At 49.9% G+C, this 16,035-nt stretch overlaps 1 protein-coding gene across 1 annotated transcript in view; it reads right to left on the bottom strand.

The window, feature by feature from the left end:
* SLC13A3 (solute carrier family 13 member 3) overlaps positions 1–16,035 on the bottom strand; it is a 65,221-nt gene that overhangs the window by 28,128 nt on the left and 21,058 nt on the right. The window contains exons 2-3 of the mRNA XM_012743004.2: positions 10,756–11,021; positions 8,481–8,638 (exon numbers count right to left, since the gene is read on the bottom strand). Of these exons, the coding sequence (XP_012598458.1) occupies positions 8,481–8,638; positions 10,756–11,021 (424 nt within the window). The remainder of the gene's footprint in view (positions 1–8,480; positions 8,639–10,755; positions 11,022–16,035) is intronic.

The following is a 16,035-nucleotide window of genomic DNA, read 5'->3' as shown; positions in this document are numbered from 1 at the left end:
GGAACCCAGGGCCAGAACTCAGGCACGTGAACCCTGAACCAATCAATCCACCAGTAAACTCCTGTGGAGCACCTCTTATGTGCCGGGCGCTGAGTGACAAAGGTTGAAAGTCCATGTCCTCACGGAGCTGATCTTGTGGTGGGGAGACACAGCGCAGATGGCTAAGCATGATACACAGTGTGTCGGATGAAAGCGGGTGTCATGGAGAAAAAGAAAAACAGGTGTTTGGGGGTGAGACACCTTTTGCAAGGCTCAAGGGCAGTCTGACATCGAACAGAGACTTGAAGAAGGTGAGCGGTGAGCCACGCAAATATCTGGAGCAAGGAAGAGCACGGGCAAAGGCCCTGGGGTGGCAATGCTGGGGAGTGTGCTGGGGAGCAGAGGGGAGACCAGGGGCTGGCGGGGTCTGAGGGAGGAGGGGAGAGAGAGGAAGTGAGGTGAGAGGAGTGCAGGGGGTGGGGGTGGCAAGAAGGGGGCTGGCTCTGCAGGGGTCCCCGAGCTCACAGCAAGGACTTTGGCTTCTCCTCTGAGTCAGACAGGAGCCAGGGTAGCATTTGAGCAGAAGAGTGGGTCAGGAAAGGATCTGACTTCATTTTTAGAGTATCTTTTGCTTGATAGACCAGACTCCCCAGGAGCCCTTGACAGTGTTTTGGAAACCAAGAATAAATACATAAAAGAATGAATGAAAAGTCCCTGCAGCCGGTGCCACCATCAGTGGCAAAACAACCCCGCCCTGGGAGTTGGGTCTGTGGCTGGTGGCTAATCAAGTGAGTCCCGGGTTCGGTTCCTGCTCCATCACTTGCTATGTGACCTTAGGTCAGTGGTTGCCAACTGGGGCCAATTCTTCTTCCAAGGGATGTTGGGCAACGTCTGGAGGCAATTTTGGTTGTCACAACTGGGGCTGGGGGTGGTGCTGCTCCTGGTATCTATTGGTTACAGGCCAGAAATGCTGCTAAACATGCCCCAGTACACAGGCCAGCGCACTCCGACCAACAACTGTCACACCCGAACGGCAGCAATGCGGAAGTTGAGGAGCCCTGGCTCACAGATACCCCATAATATCCCTGTACCTCGGGTCTTTAAATTACAAAATGGAAGTAACAATTCTCCTAGGATTGTCAAAAGGATTAGGAAGTTGACCCATTTAAAGCAGGGACCAGCAAACGTCTGTAAAAAGCCAGAGAGTAAATATTTCAGGCTTTGGGGACCATTCCATCCCCATTGTAACAACTCTCCTCTGCCACACCTGTACAATTTTCACATCACAACATATTGTTCTTCTTTTGGTTTATTTCAACCATTCCAAAATACAGAACAACTATTCTTAGCTCACAGGCTGCACAAAAAGCAGGTGCAATGGCTCACACCTGTAATCCTAACACTTTGGGGGACTGAGGCGGGAGGATCACTGGAGCTCAGGAGTTTGAGACCAGCCTGAACAACGCAGAAAGACCCCATCTCTACAAAAAATAGGAAAGTTAGCTGGACATAGTGGTGCACACCTGTAGTCCCAGCTACTCGGGAGGCTGAGGTAGGAGGATCACTGGAGTCCAGGAGTTTGAGGTTGCAGTGAGCTACAATGACACCACTGCTCTCTAGCCTGGGCAACAGAGCAAGACCCTGACTGCCACCACACCCCCTGCTACAAAAATAAAGTAGAAAGAAAGAAAAAAAAAAAGGCAGCAGGCAGTATTTGGTAGGCCATGGTTTGCCAAAGCATGTGAAGAATTTAACAGAAAGCTAAGTAGGAGCAAGGATTCAATAAATGCAGGTTACTCTTGAGAAACAATAAAACAGCAGCCCCTGACATCAGGAACTGGCCTGACCTCCAGAACTAGGCCATGTTGTTTTCCCGCTGGATGTCAACAATCTAACAGAACGCTGACCCCAGACAAAGTCGCTCTGAGACTATGACAAAATGAGACAAAGCCCGTCCATTTCATAATCTTGTCTCGGGGCGGTCACTGTGCTGTCCACAAACTTGCTAAATGAGTGACTGCTCCTTTACCCAGGCGTAGAATCGCCTTCTGGCTTCTGACAGTGCCCAGCCTCAAGCCCAGTCCTCTCACGGGTTCTTTTCCGCGCCCTCCTGCTGAGGTGCGCAGGGTAGCGCATGGCGCATGCGCCCCTCACTGCTGCGAGGAACAGCAGATCAGCTTGTTTGACTACAGGTGTGTGGGTTGACGGCCACTGGCGCCTAAAGGAACTCCAGCAAGAAAAAAATACCTTGATTTTTTTCTTTTTACGTGGGCTTTTCCTTTACATGAACAGCAGGCCACAGATCAGCCCTGTGGACCGGGAGCTGAGGATGGGAGTCCTGCCTTGGCTCTCTCCTTGTGTGGCCCGGTGACTTGGGGTGTCCCTTCCCCACCCCGGCAGCTCCCTCCCTGTTGGTACCATCGGGGAGCAGGATTCCAGGGTGGCTAATTGTGTCGTCTTCACTGTGCCCAAGGCTGGCCCTGCTGACCACCAGCAGGGACCCAAGGCTGAAAGTCAGGTCAGCTCACCTTGGGCCGTGAGGACAAGGGTCTTGGGGCTTGCGTGCGGGAACACACGTCCACAAGCCATGCACGAGGCTAGGGCCCAGGGCGCTGAAGCAGGGATTGAAGGGCTGTTAATAGCACACTAGGGTGGGGGGAAAGTTACTCTGCAGGGCATGGCCAGGCAGAAAGAACTCTGATCCGGTGACACCCAACCCCGCCATCTAGCTCAATCTGTGCTCTTCTCACCTGGGCCGGGACCTTAGTCATCCTGCAGCACCACATGTCCGCAGAGCTCGCCAGCGCCTCAGGCGTGCTCCACCGCCGTCCTCCCCAGCCCGGCTGGACGCTAGAACTCCCCGAGGGTCCCACCCCAGAGGATCTGGTTTAAGGGTTCTGGAGTGGGGCTGGGGTCTCAGTATTTTTAAAAAAGTCATGCAGGTGATTCCTTTATGCAGCCAGGGTTGAGGGCAATTCGCCTGAAGCGACAGATAGGGAAACGAAGGCTCCGGTGGCTGCCTGTGTGCTTGGAGGCGAGGGCATGTGCTCGCCAGTGTGCCACGGTCCCCACAGGACCCTGTCACTCATTCGTGGAGCCCAGACACTCGCTGCCAGCATCTGAGCTGGACAGCCCCGATGGAAGGCCATGCGTGCTATTAATACACAGAGGAGGGCGTCTACACAGAGCTGCAAACAGTAATTAGCTTGAGCTAATTAGGGAGGGGGGAGGGAGCTTCACTTTTTCCTTATGCAGATGAGTAATGTCAAAACATTTTACACTGGGCATTATTTTTCTAATAACGATAATGATTGTGATTAAGTCAATGAAGACGAGATTTTAAAAAATAGGAAAGCCAAGGTGCTGAGCACTCTTAACCATTTACCCGGGATCCAACCTGTGACCACAGCTTCTTGTGACCACAGTAGCCCAAAAAACCACGTGGAGAAGGCCACTGGAGCAAAGTCTTGCAAGAGACTTCTCTGGGTCCAGAAATCGCTGGTCACTGAGGAGCCTGGTGCTTAGGTAAGGTCTCATTCAAATAATGCTTGTCTTGCATTTGTGTCGGGACTGAGGACAGAGAACTTTCACATTTGAAATCTTATGGCAGCCTTGGAGCAGCCTTGGAAAGCTAGGCAAGGTTTATTACCTTCTTCCTTATACCTGGGGAAACTGAGGCCTGCAGAGGCTGGTTAAGGTTGGGAGCCAGGAGACCCAGTGGGTCAGTGGCAGAGTCAGGCGTGTACCTGGGACCGGTGAACCCCACCCCTTGCATCGCACTCTGTCTCCCACGCACACCCCGAGAACTTAGTGGGCCTGACGTGGAGCTGATCGCTCCGATCGAGCCTCCCTAGCATGACTGAAATGTTCCTAAAGTTCAATGTGCAGAAGGCCAAGGAGGAGCTCTTATGTCAGATTAGATGAGGAGCATCCCAGGGAAGGTCAAAAGCGAGGCAGGTTTACGTCCCCTAATGCATTTAGCACTCCCGACAGCCCAGGCAGTAAGGATTCTTGTCCCCATTTTAGGTATAAGGAAACTGAGGCTCAGAACAGTTCATCAGATGGTCCATCCATTCATTTATTCATTAGTTCCACACATGTATTGATCACCTACTATGTGCTCAGTGGTGTCCTAGGTGACCAGACTGCACCAGTAACAATTGTTCACAGCGGGGAGAAAGACTGACACTCCCTCGCAAAGCTCACAGTCTGGGGAGGAGACAGACCGTAAGCAGACAGTGACGTCCCTCTCGGGTAGGAGCAGGGAACGTCGGTGGGCATCAGATCGGAGGGCCTTCCCGCCCGCTCCTCCCATCCCTGGAGATCTTACAGCGGTCTGCATACAACGGCCACATGTGAGCCACTTCCTAGGGACCTGGCTGTCGTTCCTAACATGTCACAACAGCATACCCAAAATGGGAGCTTTGTCCTTATTTTATAGATGGGAAAGGTCTCAGGAGGTGGGGCAGTATTAGTGAATGAAGACTGCAGGGTGCCATGCTCCACCCGACCTGAAAGCCATGCTTTGTGAAGGGTGCTGTCTTGGGCACTCCCAAGGAAGGTCATGAGTGGCCAGCTAGTCTCCTCCGGGCAGAGAAAAGAAAGGGAAAGAGTTTAGATTCAAAAGCCAGGTGGATCCCTTTACTGGCAGAGGGACATTGGGCAAATCACCACTTTGAGCATCAGTTTTCCCCTCTGTAAAATGGGGATGCTAACAGAGCGTCCCCTGCTGGGCTGAGAGCGTGCATGCAGTAGGACGCTGGGGAAGCCACCACTCACATGGCCCCAAGGTCCCCCAGGCAGTGGAGGGCACAGAACTGGGTAAAGGAACTGGGCAGTGAGAATCCCTGGGGTCTTGTCCTGTGAGCCCCACCCTGCCCGAGATCCTGGCCCCTCTGTACCAGGCCCCACGGCACAGTGCTCATAGGCACAGGTTCTGGATTCAAACAGAGCTCAGCAACTAACTCATCATGTTATTTTGTGCAAATCGTTTTGCCTCCCTGAGCCTCAGTCTCCTCATCTGTAAAATGGGGGCCACTACTTCCTAGTGCAGTAGTGAAGATTAAATGAGCTAATGGGCATGAAAAATTTAACACAGTGTCTGACGTAGGGTGGTTCTTCAGAAAATTAGAGCTTGCATGGCCATCGTTGTTGCTGCTTAGATGTCCCCTTTGAACACAAGGCTCCTAGGAGCCTCCTTGTCCCTCTCCTGGCCACTAACAGAATTTCCACTCCTTCTACCCCTGTCCTCACCTCCTAACTCCTGGTCAAAACACAGAAGCTGGATAAAAGGGAATATTTCTCGTTGCACTGGAATTAGCCTTGTTTTAGCTCTTAGAGGCTAATCATTAACTGCTTCCTGCTCTCTGATCCCATGGCCTGCCAAAGTAGGTGTCTGCCCAGCCCCCAGGGCCCCTGCCTCCTGACGTCCCACAGCACAGGGGGAAAGATTCTCTATTTCACTGAATGTGACCCTGGGCAAGTCCCTTCCCCTTACTGGGTCTCAGGGTTTTTATCCTTATAAGGAGGGACTTAGCTTTCAAACATTTGTTTGGCCACTTTGAAAAAAAATCTCACGTGGGAGAAAGAGTACAGGCTCTGAAGTCAGCCAGCCTGGATTCAAAATACCAGAGACACTGCCCTGAAAGTGGGTCTCACTTACAGCCTCTCTTCCCTTCCGTGTGGAAGCATTTGCCCTCGCACAGACCGGGCTGTGCCATACTACCAACAGTGCGATTCACATCGCCCCACCTCTCTGAACCCCATCTGTATATACTTATAATCATTTCCAGCTTCCAGGCTGTCATGGAAATAAAATAAGCAGGACTCCATAGTGCATGATGGGCAAATACTCATACCAGTGTCGGTAAGTGAGACTAACTTAGATGGTACAGGGATCAACCTTCACATTTAACAGATACATATTTCTTTCAATTGCATAATTGAAAAATGTAACTATCATACAAACTCATGGTCCCATGGATAATGCTTGTTGTGGTAGTTGGGGTAAATGATCCAAAGCTACTGGGAAAGATACTAGGTGGCAAAGCTACTGCCACCTATCTCTCAAGATGTGGCTTCTGTCTTTGAGTCTCAGGTGACACCTCTTGCTGCCACCATCATATTCACATTCCACCCAGCAGGAAGTGGAAAGCAGGGAGGGCAGAAGCCAGAAATGGCACGTATCATTCCCACTTGTATCCCATTGGCCAGACCTAGTCACCTGACCACATCTGATCGCAAGGGAAGCTGGGAAATTCAGCCTTTCCTCTGCATAGCCATGTGCCTGCGTGTGGTTCTGTTACTAAAAGAACAAAGGAAGACTGGGTGCTGGTGTTAACCTAGCAACTTCTGCCCACGTATGTATCAACTTAAAGCTTCCTTTTAAAATATATTTATGTAAATAAAAAATAAGGCGTTTAAAAGTGGATGTGGCAGCCAATTTGCAACTATGAGAGAAAGACCAAGGGAATAAGGAGTTGCCAACGAAAGTCCTGACGTCACTGTGCTTCTGAACTGACCCTGGAACTGCCTTTCTCTGGCTCTGCTGTGTGATTTGGGAGAGTTGTTTCCCTTGTCTGAGCCTTTATATAGTCATCCAGAAACACAGCGACTGGGCCTGGCGCGGTGGCTCACACCTATAATCCTAGCACTCTGGGAGGCTGAGGCGGGAGAATCGTTTGAGCTCAGGAGTTCGAGACCAGCCTGAGCAAGAGCGAGACCCCATCTCTACTAAAAATAGAAAGAAATTAGCTGGACAACTAAAAATATACAGAAAAAATTAGCCGGGCATGGTGGCACATGCCTGTAATCCCAGCTACTTGGGAGGCTGAGGCAGGAGGATCGCTTGAGCCCAGAAGTTTGAGGTTGCTGTGAGCTAGGCTGATGCCACAGCACTCACTCTAGCCTGGGCAACAGAGTGAGACTCTGGAAAGAAAGAAAGAAAGAAAGAGAGAAAGAGAGAAAGAGAGAAAGAGAGAAAGAGAGAGAGAGAGAGAGAGAGAGAGAGAGAGAGAGAGAGAGAGAGAGAGAGAGAGAGAGAGAGAGAGAAAGAAAGAAAGAAAGAAAGAAAGAAAGAAAGAAAGAAAGAAAGAAAGAAAGAAAGAAAGAAAGAAAGAAAGAAAGAAAGAAAGAAGACAGTGACTGCTCATGTTTTGTTAAGAACACAATTTCAAGGGGTCGAGAGACTCAGATCCCTCAGTCCACGGCACGTCATCAGTACGTGCTGCACGAGGACCCTCTTCTATTTGATTTGCTGACTGTTTTTTCCAGTCCCTTCCACCCCCATTCCCCACTCCCACCCTTCCCACAGCGACCATTCTCATGTGTTTAATGTGTAGCTTTTCATTTGTTGATGTTGTTATACAATGTTTCATCATTCAGTTTGCATATCAGAATTGTGCTCTATATCCCATTCTGTTTTCCCCCCAGTCGTAACTGTTTTGTGCAATGCCTTTATACAACCATACGGTTCACTAATCCTTCTCTCTAGAAAGCAGCACAGCGCTCCGTGGTGTGCACCCCCCGCTTGTGCCCACGCCCGTGCTAGCGATGAAGCCCACGCGGCCACCGACTCCCTGCAGCACAGGGAACGCCGCCGAGAATAACGCCATGTGTGCCCCTCCCGGGCCTGCGTGGGAACCCCTTCAGCATTTGCATCCAGGAGCAGAAGCACTGGGTTGCAGGGTAAATACACATTTAATCTGATTGAATTCTTGCAGAAGGCTCTTAAGAAAGGCTGGCCCGGTACACCCTCTTTCTAGCAGCACACAAGAGTTCCCACGGCCCCGGTCCTGCCAACATGAGTATTGTCCCGCTTTCTTATGTTTGCCCGTCTCATTGATTTAAACCTCATGGTTTAAATTTGCATTTCTCTGGGCAATAGCGAAGCTGAGCATCTCTTCAAATGCTTTAAAACAAGATTTAATTATACTACCTACTTCGCTCCGGAGGTTTAGTAAGCACTCAGTGCTCAATAAATGCAATTTAAAAATTTTTATTTATTTATTTATTTTTACAGAAACAGAGTCTCACTCAGTTGCCCAGGCTGGAATCCAGTGGCGTGATCACTGCAGCCTTCACTCCTAAGTTCAAATGTTCCTCCCACCTCAGCCTTCCAAGTAACTAGGACAACAGGCACACACCACCATGCCCACCTAAGTTTTAAAAAATGTTTTGTAGAGATGGGGTCTCACTATGTTGCCCAGGCTGGTCTCAAACTCCTGGCATCAAGTGATCCTCCCACCTTGGCCTCCCAAAGTGCTGGTATTACAAGCCTGAGCCACCGTGCCCAGCAATAAGTATAAATTTTTTAAAACCAAGTTACCATGATTTAAGTTATCTAATTCTCAGTTATTAATAGTATATTATTAAAACACCTGGCACTTAGTAGGTGCTCAATAAGTGTGCATGTTCTTGACCTGCCTGACATCCTCTGGGCATCTCTGCTCCCACTCCCCCACTCTGGTGAAGTCAGCCCCAGTACCTTTGCACAGCCTCACCTATGTTTGCTTCACTCTCCTGGTCCTTTCCAACCTCCTTCTGGCCAAAGAGACTCTTCTGGATGGCATTGGCTATGGGCAGCATCATGGCGGTGGAGGCGGCATTGCTCAGCCACATGGACAGGAACGAGGTGGTCACCATCATCCCCAGGATGAGCCTGCGGAGCAGAGGGGTTAGAGGCAGATCCAGAACCCGGGGCCCAGGAGCTGCTCTGGTCCCACTTTGCCATCCCTGAGGAATCCAAGTCATCCACTTCAAAGGTAGAAAGTTGAGACTCAGAGAGGGCAAGTCAGTGGCAAAGCAGGGTCCAAATCCACTCACCAGGTTATTTAGATCTAAGAAAACTGTGGCTCAATACATTAGGGTTAACTGACCAAAGGTCCCCGAGGTTCTAAAGACATACCAGGCAGGACATTTTATTCCCTTTATCCCCAAATCCTTGATGGCACCCATCTCAGAATAACATTGCCCGGGCACCAAGACCCTCCACCGTCCTGCCCCAATGGCCTTCCCAGACTCCCCCCACCCATCCCCTCCATCCCACCAGCCGCCCACAGCTCAGACTCCACTGAACTCCTCGCCAGCACCCAGCGCGCCTGAAGTGCCCCCACCCCCGCCCCTGCTTGGTCCGTTCCCACCAACAGACTCTAAGTGTCATGACTTTTCCCTTCATATTGGACTCCGGGATTGATCTGGATGTGTGGTTCGAAGTGAGATGTAAATAGATTTTTTTTTCTTAGAATGAACTAATCGTCCCAACTCCCACCATTTATTAGGTAATTCTTCCCTTTTCCACTGGTGTGAATTTCTTCCAGGTTATTTATTCTGTGCTTTCAAACCTGTTTCTGAGCTGGCGTCTTACCGCTTTCATCATTGTACTTTATGTTTGAGAAGGGCCCCACCCATTCTTGAAAGTGAAACTCACATGGAATCTCCTTCTGGAAGTCCCCTCCCTTCCTCTACCTCTTATGGGGCTCCCACAACATGATGTGCCCTTGGGGATCAAATTCCTCTAGGCGTGGGCTCAGTTTTGTAGATGGGACCTGTCCCATCTACAGGTGGGACATCTATAGGTCCTCCCGACAGCTCCTCCGTGAGGAAACACAACTACAGAGCCCAGCGGAGTGCCTGGCACAGGGTAGATGCTGGAACCTTCTTCTCCTACCCCCTCGCCCACATCAATTTTACCACCCAAAGAGCTCTCAAATCTAGCCGTTCTATTCATCTCCACTGCCACCCCCTAGTCCAAGCTGCCATCGTCTCTTGCCAGGACACTCGAAGCAGCTTCCTAACTGGCTGTGCCAGCTTCTCACACCTGCCCCACCCCTCTGGTCTCTGCGAGGCAGCCAAGAGGAACCTTTGAACAATGCACATCTGGCCATGTCACTCCCCAGCTCAGAATCTTTTATAGCAGAGATTTATAAAAAGTAAGTCCATGGACATAGTTCAGGACTGAATTGGGGGAAAAAATTTTGCATCTTCATTTTGCTAACATCTAACCAAAATTGAGAGTTTCCTTCAATGATAAACAGCCAACAAAATTCAGTTGTATGAGCAGTGCCTGAGACTTTGCCCCCAAAAGAGATCACATTATGGTAGTCGCAGATGTCTGGAAATAGCATTAACACTCAAAACTGCCACAAAATTATGGTTGCGATTAGGCCCATCCCTAGTTCTTGTCATCTGTTGTATCCATAAAGGAGCACATAGCATGCTGGAGCAAAAATGTGTGTGTATTATTTTTTTAAAAAATTATTTGGATAACTGCATTTTGCTGTAGTTGCTCTTGTTTCAAATCCTGTGTAGTATGCTTTATGCATTTAAACACAATATTCTGGGCAGATCCTTAAGATTCACCAAATTGCCAAAGGGGTTCATGGAAGGAAAAAAAAGACTGAACGACACCCCTATTTTAAAGGCCACCCAATCCTCTGCATTCACTCATTGAGTCCTCATAGTAACTCCATGTGAAGCAGGTGCTGCGGCGTCACCATGTCACAGGCAGAGAGAGGTAAGTCATTTCCCAGAGCAGCCTTTTGACCCTCATCCCAGGTGATTCTTATACACCTTTGAGAGCAACTGCCCATGTGCCTAGCACCGTGCCTGGCACACAAGGGCTGCTCGCTAAATATTGAGGGATGAATAAGTGCATGGAGGGTGGGAAACGATGAGTTTCTTGGGCCGGTTGGCTAAACCAAAGAGAACAGGTTTGAGCTGCGAGCTGTGGTCCCTCTGCCTCCCCGCTGCAGGGCTGGACCCGTTACCTGGCCTTACCTGGCCGGCTGCACCCCAATAAGCATCAGGACCTTGAGGGCGATTCTGCGGTGCAGGTTCCACTCCTCGATGGCGCTGGCCATGATCAGACCGCTGAGGAAGAGGAAGTTGGTGTCGAGGAAGTACTGGGGGCAGACCTTGCTGGAGGGCAGGATGCCCATGAAGGGGAAGAGGACGATGGGCAGCAGGGCCGTCACCGAGAGGGGCAGGGCCTCCGTGCACCAGTACACCACCATGAGCAGGATGACAAACAGGCAGCGGCCTTCCTGCAGGGGAGAGGCGGACTCAGGCAGCCGAGCTTGGGGGCACAGGGCAAGAAGGCCCGGGGACAGGGCCCGTTGCGCTTGTTCTCGGGGAGGCAACGGAGCAGCAACGGAGCAGGTGAGGGCCCCGGGCTTTGACCTTGAGCAGGTGGCATCACCTTTCTGAGCCTCATTTTGCTCAACTATAAAATGAGGGAGCTATTTCTGTCCACATCCTAGGACTGTGTGAAGATTAAATGAAACGCCCTGTTGTCTTAGAAAGTAAGCCCTGAGACAGGATGAGAATGAAAGTAGTTTACCTGATAGGGGATCCCAGAAAGTTCTGGAAGGAGAGCGAGGAAGTGACACAGAGGAGGAAGCCAGTGCGGAGTGGGTTCATGAGAAGGCTACCACTGTGGGCCTCCAGAGCTCCATTCTGACAGGGACCCCTGGAGACAGCGTGGGATTGTCCCAGTGTCTCCGCTGGGAGGCAAGGAAGCTGGGGCATTTGTCTGCCAAATTCTGGCCATCTATGGTTGACGGCTGCTCCTGGGAGCGTTCCCTCCCAGCACCTCCTCCCCCACCTCCCCGTGCGCAGGCTGAACACGCTCCTGCAGACGGAGAAAACACTCCCGCGCACGTCAGATGCAGCAGGACGCTGTCGGCACGTGCAGGGACGGCGAGCACCAAGGGGTGGGGAGGGAGCACAACAGCAACCGTCACATCCACACACCGACACACGGCGCACACTCTGCAAATCACAGCAGCCGACGCTTACTGCGATATTAAGTGCCAGGTGCTGTTTACTCCGCACAGAATTCCAGTGAAGTAGGTACAATTATAATCCCCATTCTATGAATTAGGAAACTGAGGTGCAAGGAGATCACCAGCAAGGCTATAGCTGAGCAGATCAAGGTAGATCAAGGCACTCTACCTCCATAGCTGGGGCTCTAATACACATACCCCGCTCTTGCTACCAGCTGAATATTAGAACCAACGAAAGGCAGACACAGCAATTTAAGATTCAAACCAAAATTGATCAGTGGTCACCAGGGCTGGGGTGGGAGGTGTACCTGTCGGAGGGCGTGGGGATTGCAAAGGAGCACAGAGGGACCTTTTGGGGTGATAGAAATGTTCTAGACCTACATTAGAGTGCACATTCGTCCAAACCTGTTGCTACACACCTGCTCTCACAACAAGAGAGCGATAATGATGACACCTTCACATCTGATGCGCCCATGTCCCACAGGATCCATAATCAATAGTGCCTTATTATCCGCATGGTCACTGTTGGAATAAAAGTGCTGCTGCCCTGCTCTTGCTGTCTTTGTATGTCCCAGGAAACACAAACTTTTTCTTGGATTTGGTGCTGTCTGGCAACATTTTATGCTTTTTACTGCTTATGGTAAGTTTTTTAGACTTTATTTTGTATCCACAGTATGTTGAACATAGTGCTGTCCTAACAAGAATCATCCTAATACAATGTATCCTCAGCGAAACAGGCCAGTTACCAAGTTACATGGAGGATACTATGATTAGATAAGCCACCTTACAGGGAGAGACCAAAGAGACCCATGAGACAGATGTGGCAATAATCCAAGCAAAAGATACTGGCCACTAGGTTTTAGTGGGGGCAGTGGAGATAGCCAGAAGTAGTCCAGTTTGTGATCTGTTTCCAGGGTTAAGCCTGACAGCTTTGCTGGTGCGTCTGCTGTGATGTGTAAGGCAAAGAGAGAAGCCAACAGCAATTCAAAGTTGTTGGCCTCAACAGTGGAAAGACAGGGTTGTCATTTACTGAGATAGGGAAGACAGTGAGATACACTCATATCGATTTCCGTACCTTGAAAAACACATCCCAAGACTCTGCTCAGCAATGACCCACATTGGAGAATTTCCAGATCCCCAAGTTCCTTAGCTTTTGTATCAGTGCTCAGAGGCATGCATGAAATTTACAGATGCACAAAAAGTCTCCTACAGAGAGAATTCCTGTATAGCAAATCCTATTTTCCTATTGGCTTAAATATATCCTTCTGGAGGGAAAATAAATAGGTCCCCAGAGTTAATACAGAGTTATCCTTCAGAGTATCTAAAAATTACTCATTGGAGGCAGGGAAGAACAATTACAAAACAAATTAACTCAACTTGGAATAAATATTCCAATAACCCATGTTATTGGACACACACGTTAAAGGTTGAATGCAAAAGCCATAATGCGGAATTAAATCCCACAACTAAAATTCCCTAAGTTTTGACTTTTCATCATCCTTTCAGTTTCTTAAATGAGGCAGATCCCTACATATCAGGGGTGAGATATCTTAGAGAATCACAGAGACCAGAGTCTATAAATATTCACAAGCCCCAGCCCTTTGTTCAAGCACAATTGTATGTTGAATCACAATATTTAAAACAGAAAAAAATCTTGAATGTAAAAATCAGATAAAAAGGAGGTTTTCTGGGAGAAAGGGGATGAGGAGCTCTCTACAGGGCTTCTCTGTTCCTGCCTTCCCTTCTGCCCACCCTGGCCCCTAAGACCTCCCCGGTTCAGGAATCCAGTGGCGGATGGTCAGAGCGTCACCAATTCCCTAGCATTTCCCTGGCTCTTCAGATGTGGAGACTCGGAGCAGAGTGGGGAAAGGGTGAGGCATCACCCTTTAGATGTCAGAGATGTTTCTAGAACCCCCAAAACTCCCCAGGCAGCTGAGACCCCACAGCAGGCATGAAGTGGCTTTTTGAAGACACACAGCTTTGAGAGATGGAGCCCTCTCTTCTCCGGGGTCTTGGCCCTGGTACGGAAGAGCCATGACACCTTCTCTCCATGCCCGCACCCTCTTGTTTTTCTTCATGTCACTGCTCGCCACCTGAAAGCAGATTTTGTAGCTCTACTGGTTTTCCCCTCCAGAGAATACAAGCTCTAGGAGGGCAGGAATTGGGTTCCCTTGCCCATGGTTGCTGAGGCACAGACAGGATTTGAACCCAGGCGGGCTGACTCCAGAGTTTGCATTCGTCAATTCCTGCTGTGTATTTCTGCACAGTCCATGGCTGCTCCTGTCAACCCCCCACATTCTCTTTTATCCTCCAGCATGTCTGAAATCCCTCACATTCCTGGGCCAAAAGATCCTCTCTCAAGCTCCCTGGCATGTTCCCACCCCAGCCCCTCCATCATGCCCCATCTCTGCCCCACTCTCTCCTGCAGGCATGCTCTTAATAACTACCCCGTTCCCTCCCAATGCCCCATCCCAAGAGCCTCAGCCTGCTAGTTCTGGCTCCTGTTCTCCAGAAAATAATCTACCTGGAAGCTCAAGTCCTTCCTCTTTTCATGTGATAGCAACAAAACCCACTACCACCATAACACTAATAATAATCAACAGCGAATGAGAATGTGCTGTGTGCCACACACGGCTCAAACTACTATACCTGCGTTATCTCCGTTTAATTGTCTTTGTCACAACACCCCTACGAAGGTAGGTTCCATGATTATCTCCACTTAACCGATAAGGTAACTGAAGCACAGAGTGATTAAGTGACCCCACCGAGGTCACAGAGACGAGAGCAGAAAGCAGGCACGCTGCTCTTGGCATTATGCTTGTACACGAGGGGGGAGGGGTTAAGCAGGCTGTTCCCAGATGTCCAATCAGCATTGGGATAAATAGCAGCAAATGAGTTTTTTAGCATAAGTATTTCCCATGCAATATTTGGTATATACTTGTACTTTAAAAGGACTCTTGGCTGGGGGCGGTGGCTCACACCTGTAATCCTAGCACTCTGGGAGGCCAAGGCAGGAGGATTGCTTGAGGTCAGGAGTTTGAGACCAGCCTGAGCAAGAGTGAGACCCCCATCTCTACCAAAAATAGAAAAAAATCAGCCAGGAGTGCTGGCATGCACTTGTAGTCCCAGCTACTCAAGAGGCCAAGGAGGGAGGCTAAGACAGGAGGATCACTGGAACCCAGGAGTTTGAGGTTGCAGTGAACTATGATGATGCTACTGCACTCTACCTGGCAAAACCCTGTCTCAAAAAAAAAAAAAAAAAAGGACTCTATTCATCTGAAATTCAAGGGAACTGGGCATCCTGTATTTTATCCAGCAACCCCAGCGGGGCCAATACTCCAAGGACGCGAGGAGGAAAAGCCCATGTGTTTCCAAGGACCAGGTGTGGGTCATGAGGAGAGAAGTTCAGCTTGAGGCCACTTCCCATCCTGCCTGAGAAGTCTGCTTCCAAGGGACACAGGACCCCCAAAAGGGACCCCACCCGTGGGAGACCAGCGACTGCAGGCGACCAGCCAGAGAAGAACGTCCGCCCCAAGGGAAGGGCTGTGGAGTGTTTCCAGAAGGGGGACCTCTTGTCCCCTGACCCCTACAATGCTCACAAGGGAAACGTCCGCTGTGAAGGGAAGCTGGGGGGAGTGGCAGTCACACGCTCACCTGGCGTCTCTCGCAGTGGGTGAAAGAAACCGAGGAAGAAGAGGTGGAATCTTAAGGAGGAACACGGGGGACAAGGATCCTCTGTCCCTCATCCTTCCCAGATTCCAGCCTGGAGAGCACCCCAGGGGGCAAGGAGAAGATTTCACTCCAAACCAAGTCCCTCATTTCCACTGTCACCTGCAGCTGACCATTCTAATATCCAACTTGAGACCCTGCTTGTGTATCAAAGTAACTGGAGGATTTTAACTACTTCTCAAGAGTGATATAAACAGGCACACGTCTGCAGGGGGTTTTGTGCAAGTGATAGGAACAGAACTCCACTGCCCCCCCCAAAAAACATTTTAGAGCAATAGCTGGAGAGAAAAATAAACAGGACTTTTTAGAAATTGGCTTTATCGAGCTCTAATTTACATATGATAAAATGCGTCCATTGTAAGTGCGCAGTCAGTGGAGTCTTGACAGATGTATAAACCCATACAACCACCACCCCAGTCAAGACGCAGGACCTTCCATCTCCCCGGAGAGTTCCCTCCTGGCCCTCTCGGGCGATCCCTGCATCCTCTGAAACACTGCTGTGATTTCTGTCACCACAGTTTCTTCAGCCTGTTCTGGGACTTTA

The sequence above is a fragment of the Microcebus murinus genome, chromosome 16 (assembly GCF_040939455.1).
Source record: "Microcebus murinus isolate Inina chromosome 16, M.murinus_Inina_mat1.0, whole genome shotgun sequence".
Taxonomy (NCBI): domain Eukaryota; kingdom Metazoa; phylum Chordata; class Mammalia; order Primates; family Cheirogaleidae; genus Microcebus; species Microcebus murinus.
Note: the sequence above shows the minus strand (reverse complement) of the source record. Positions and strands in the feature narration are given on the sequence as shown.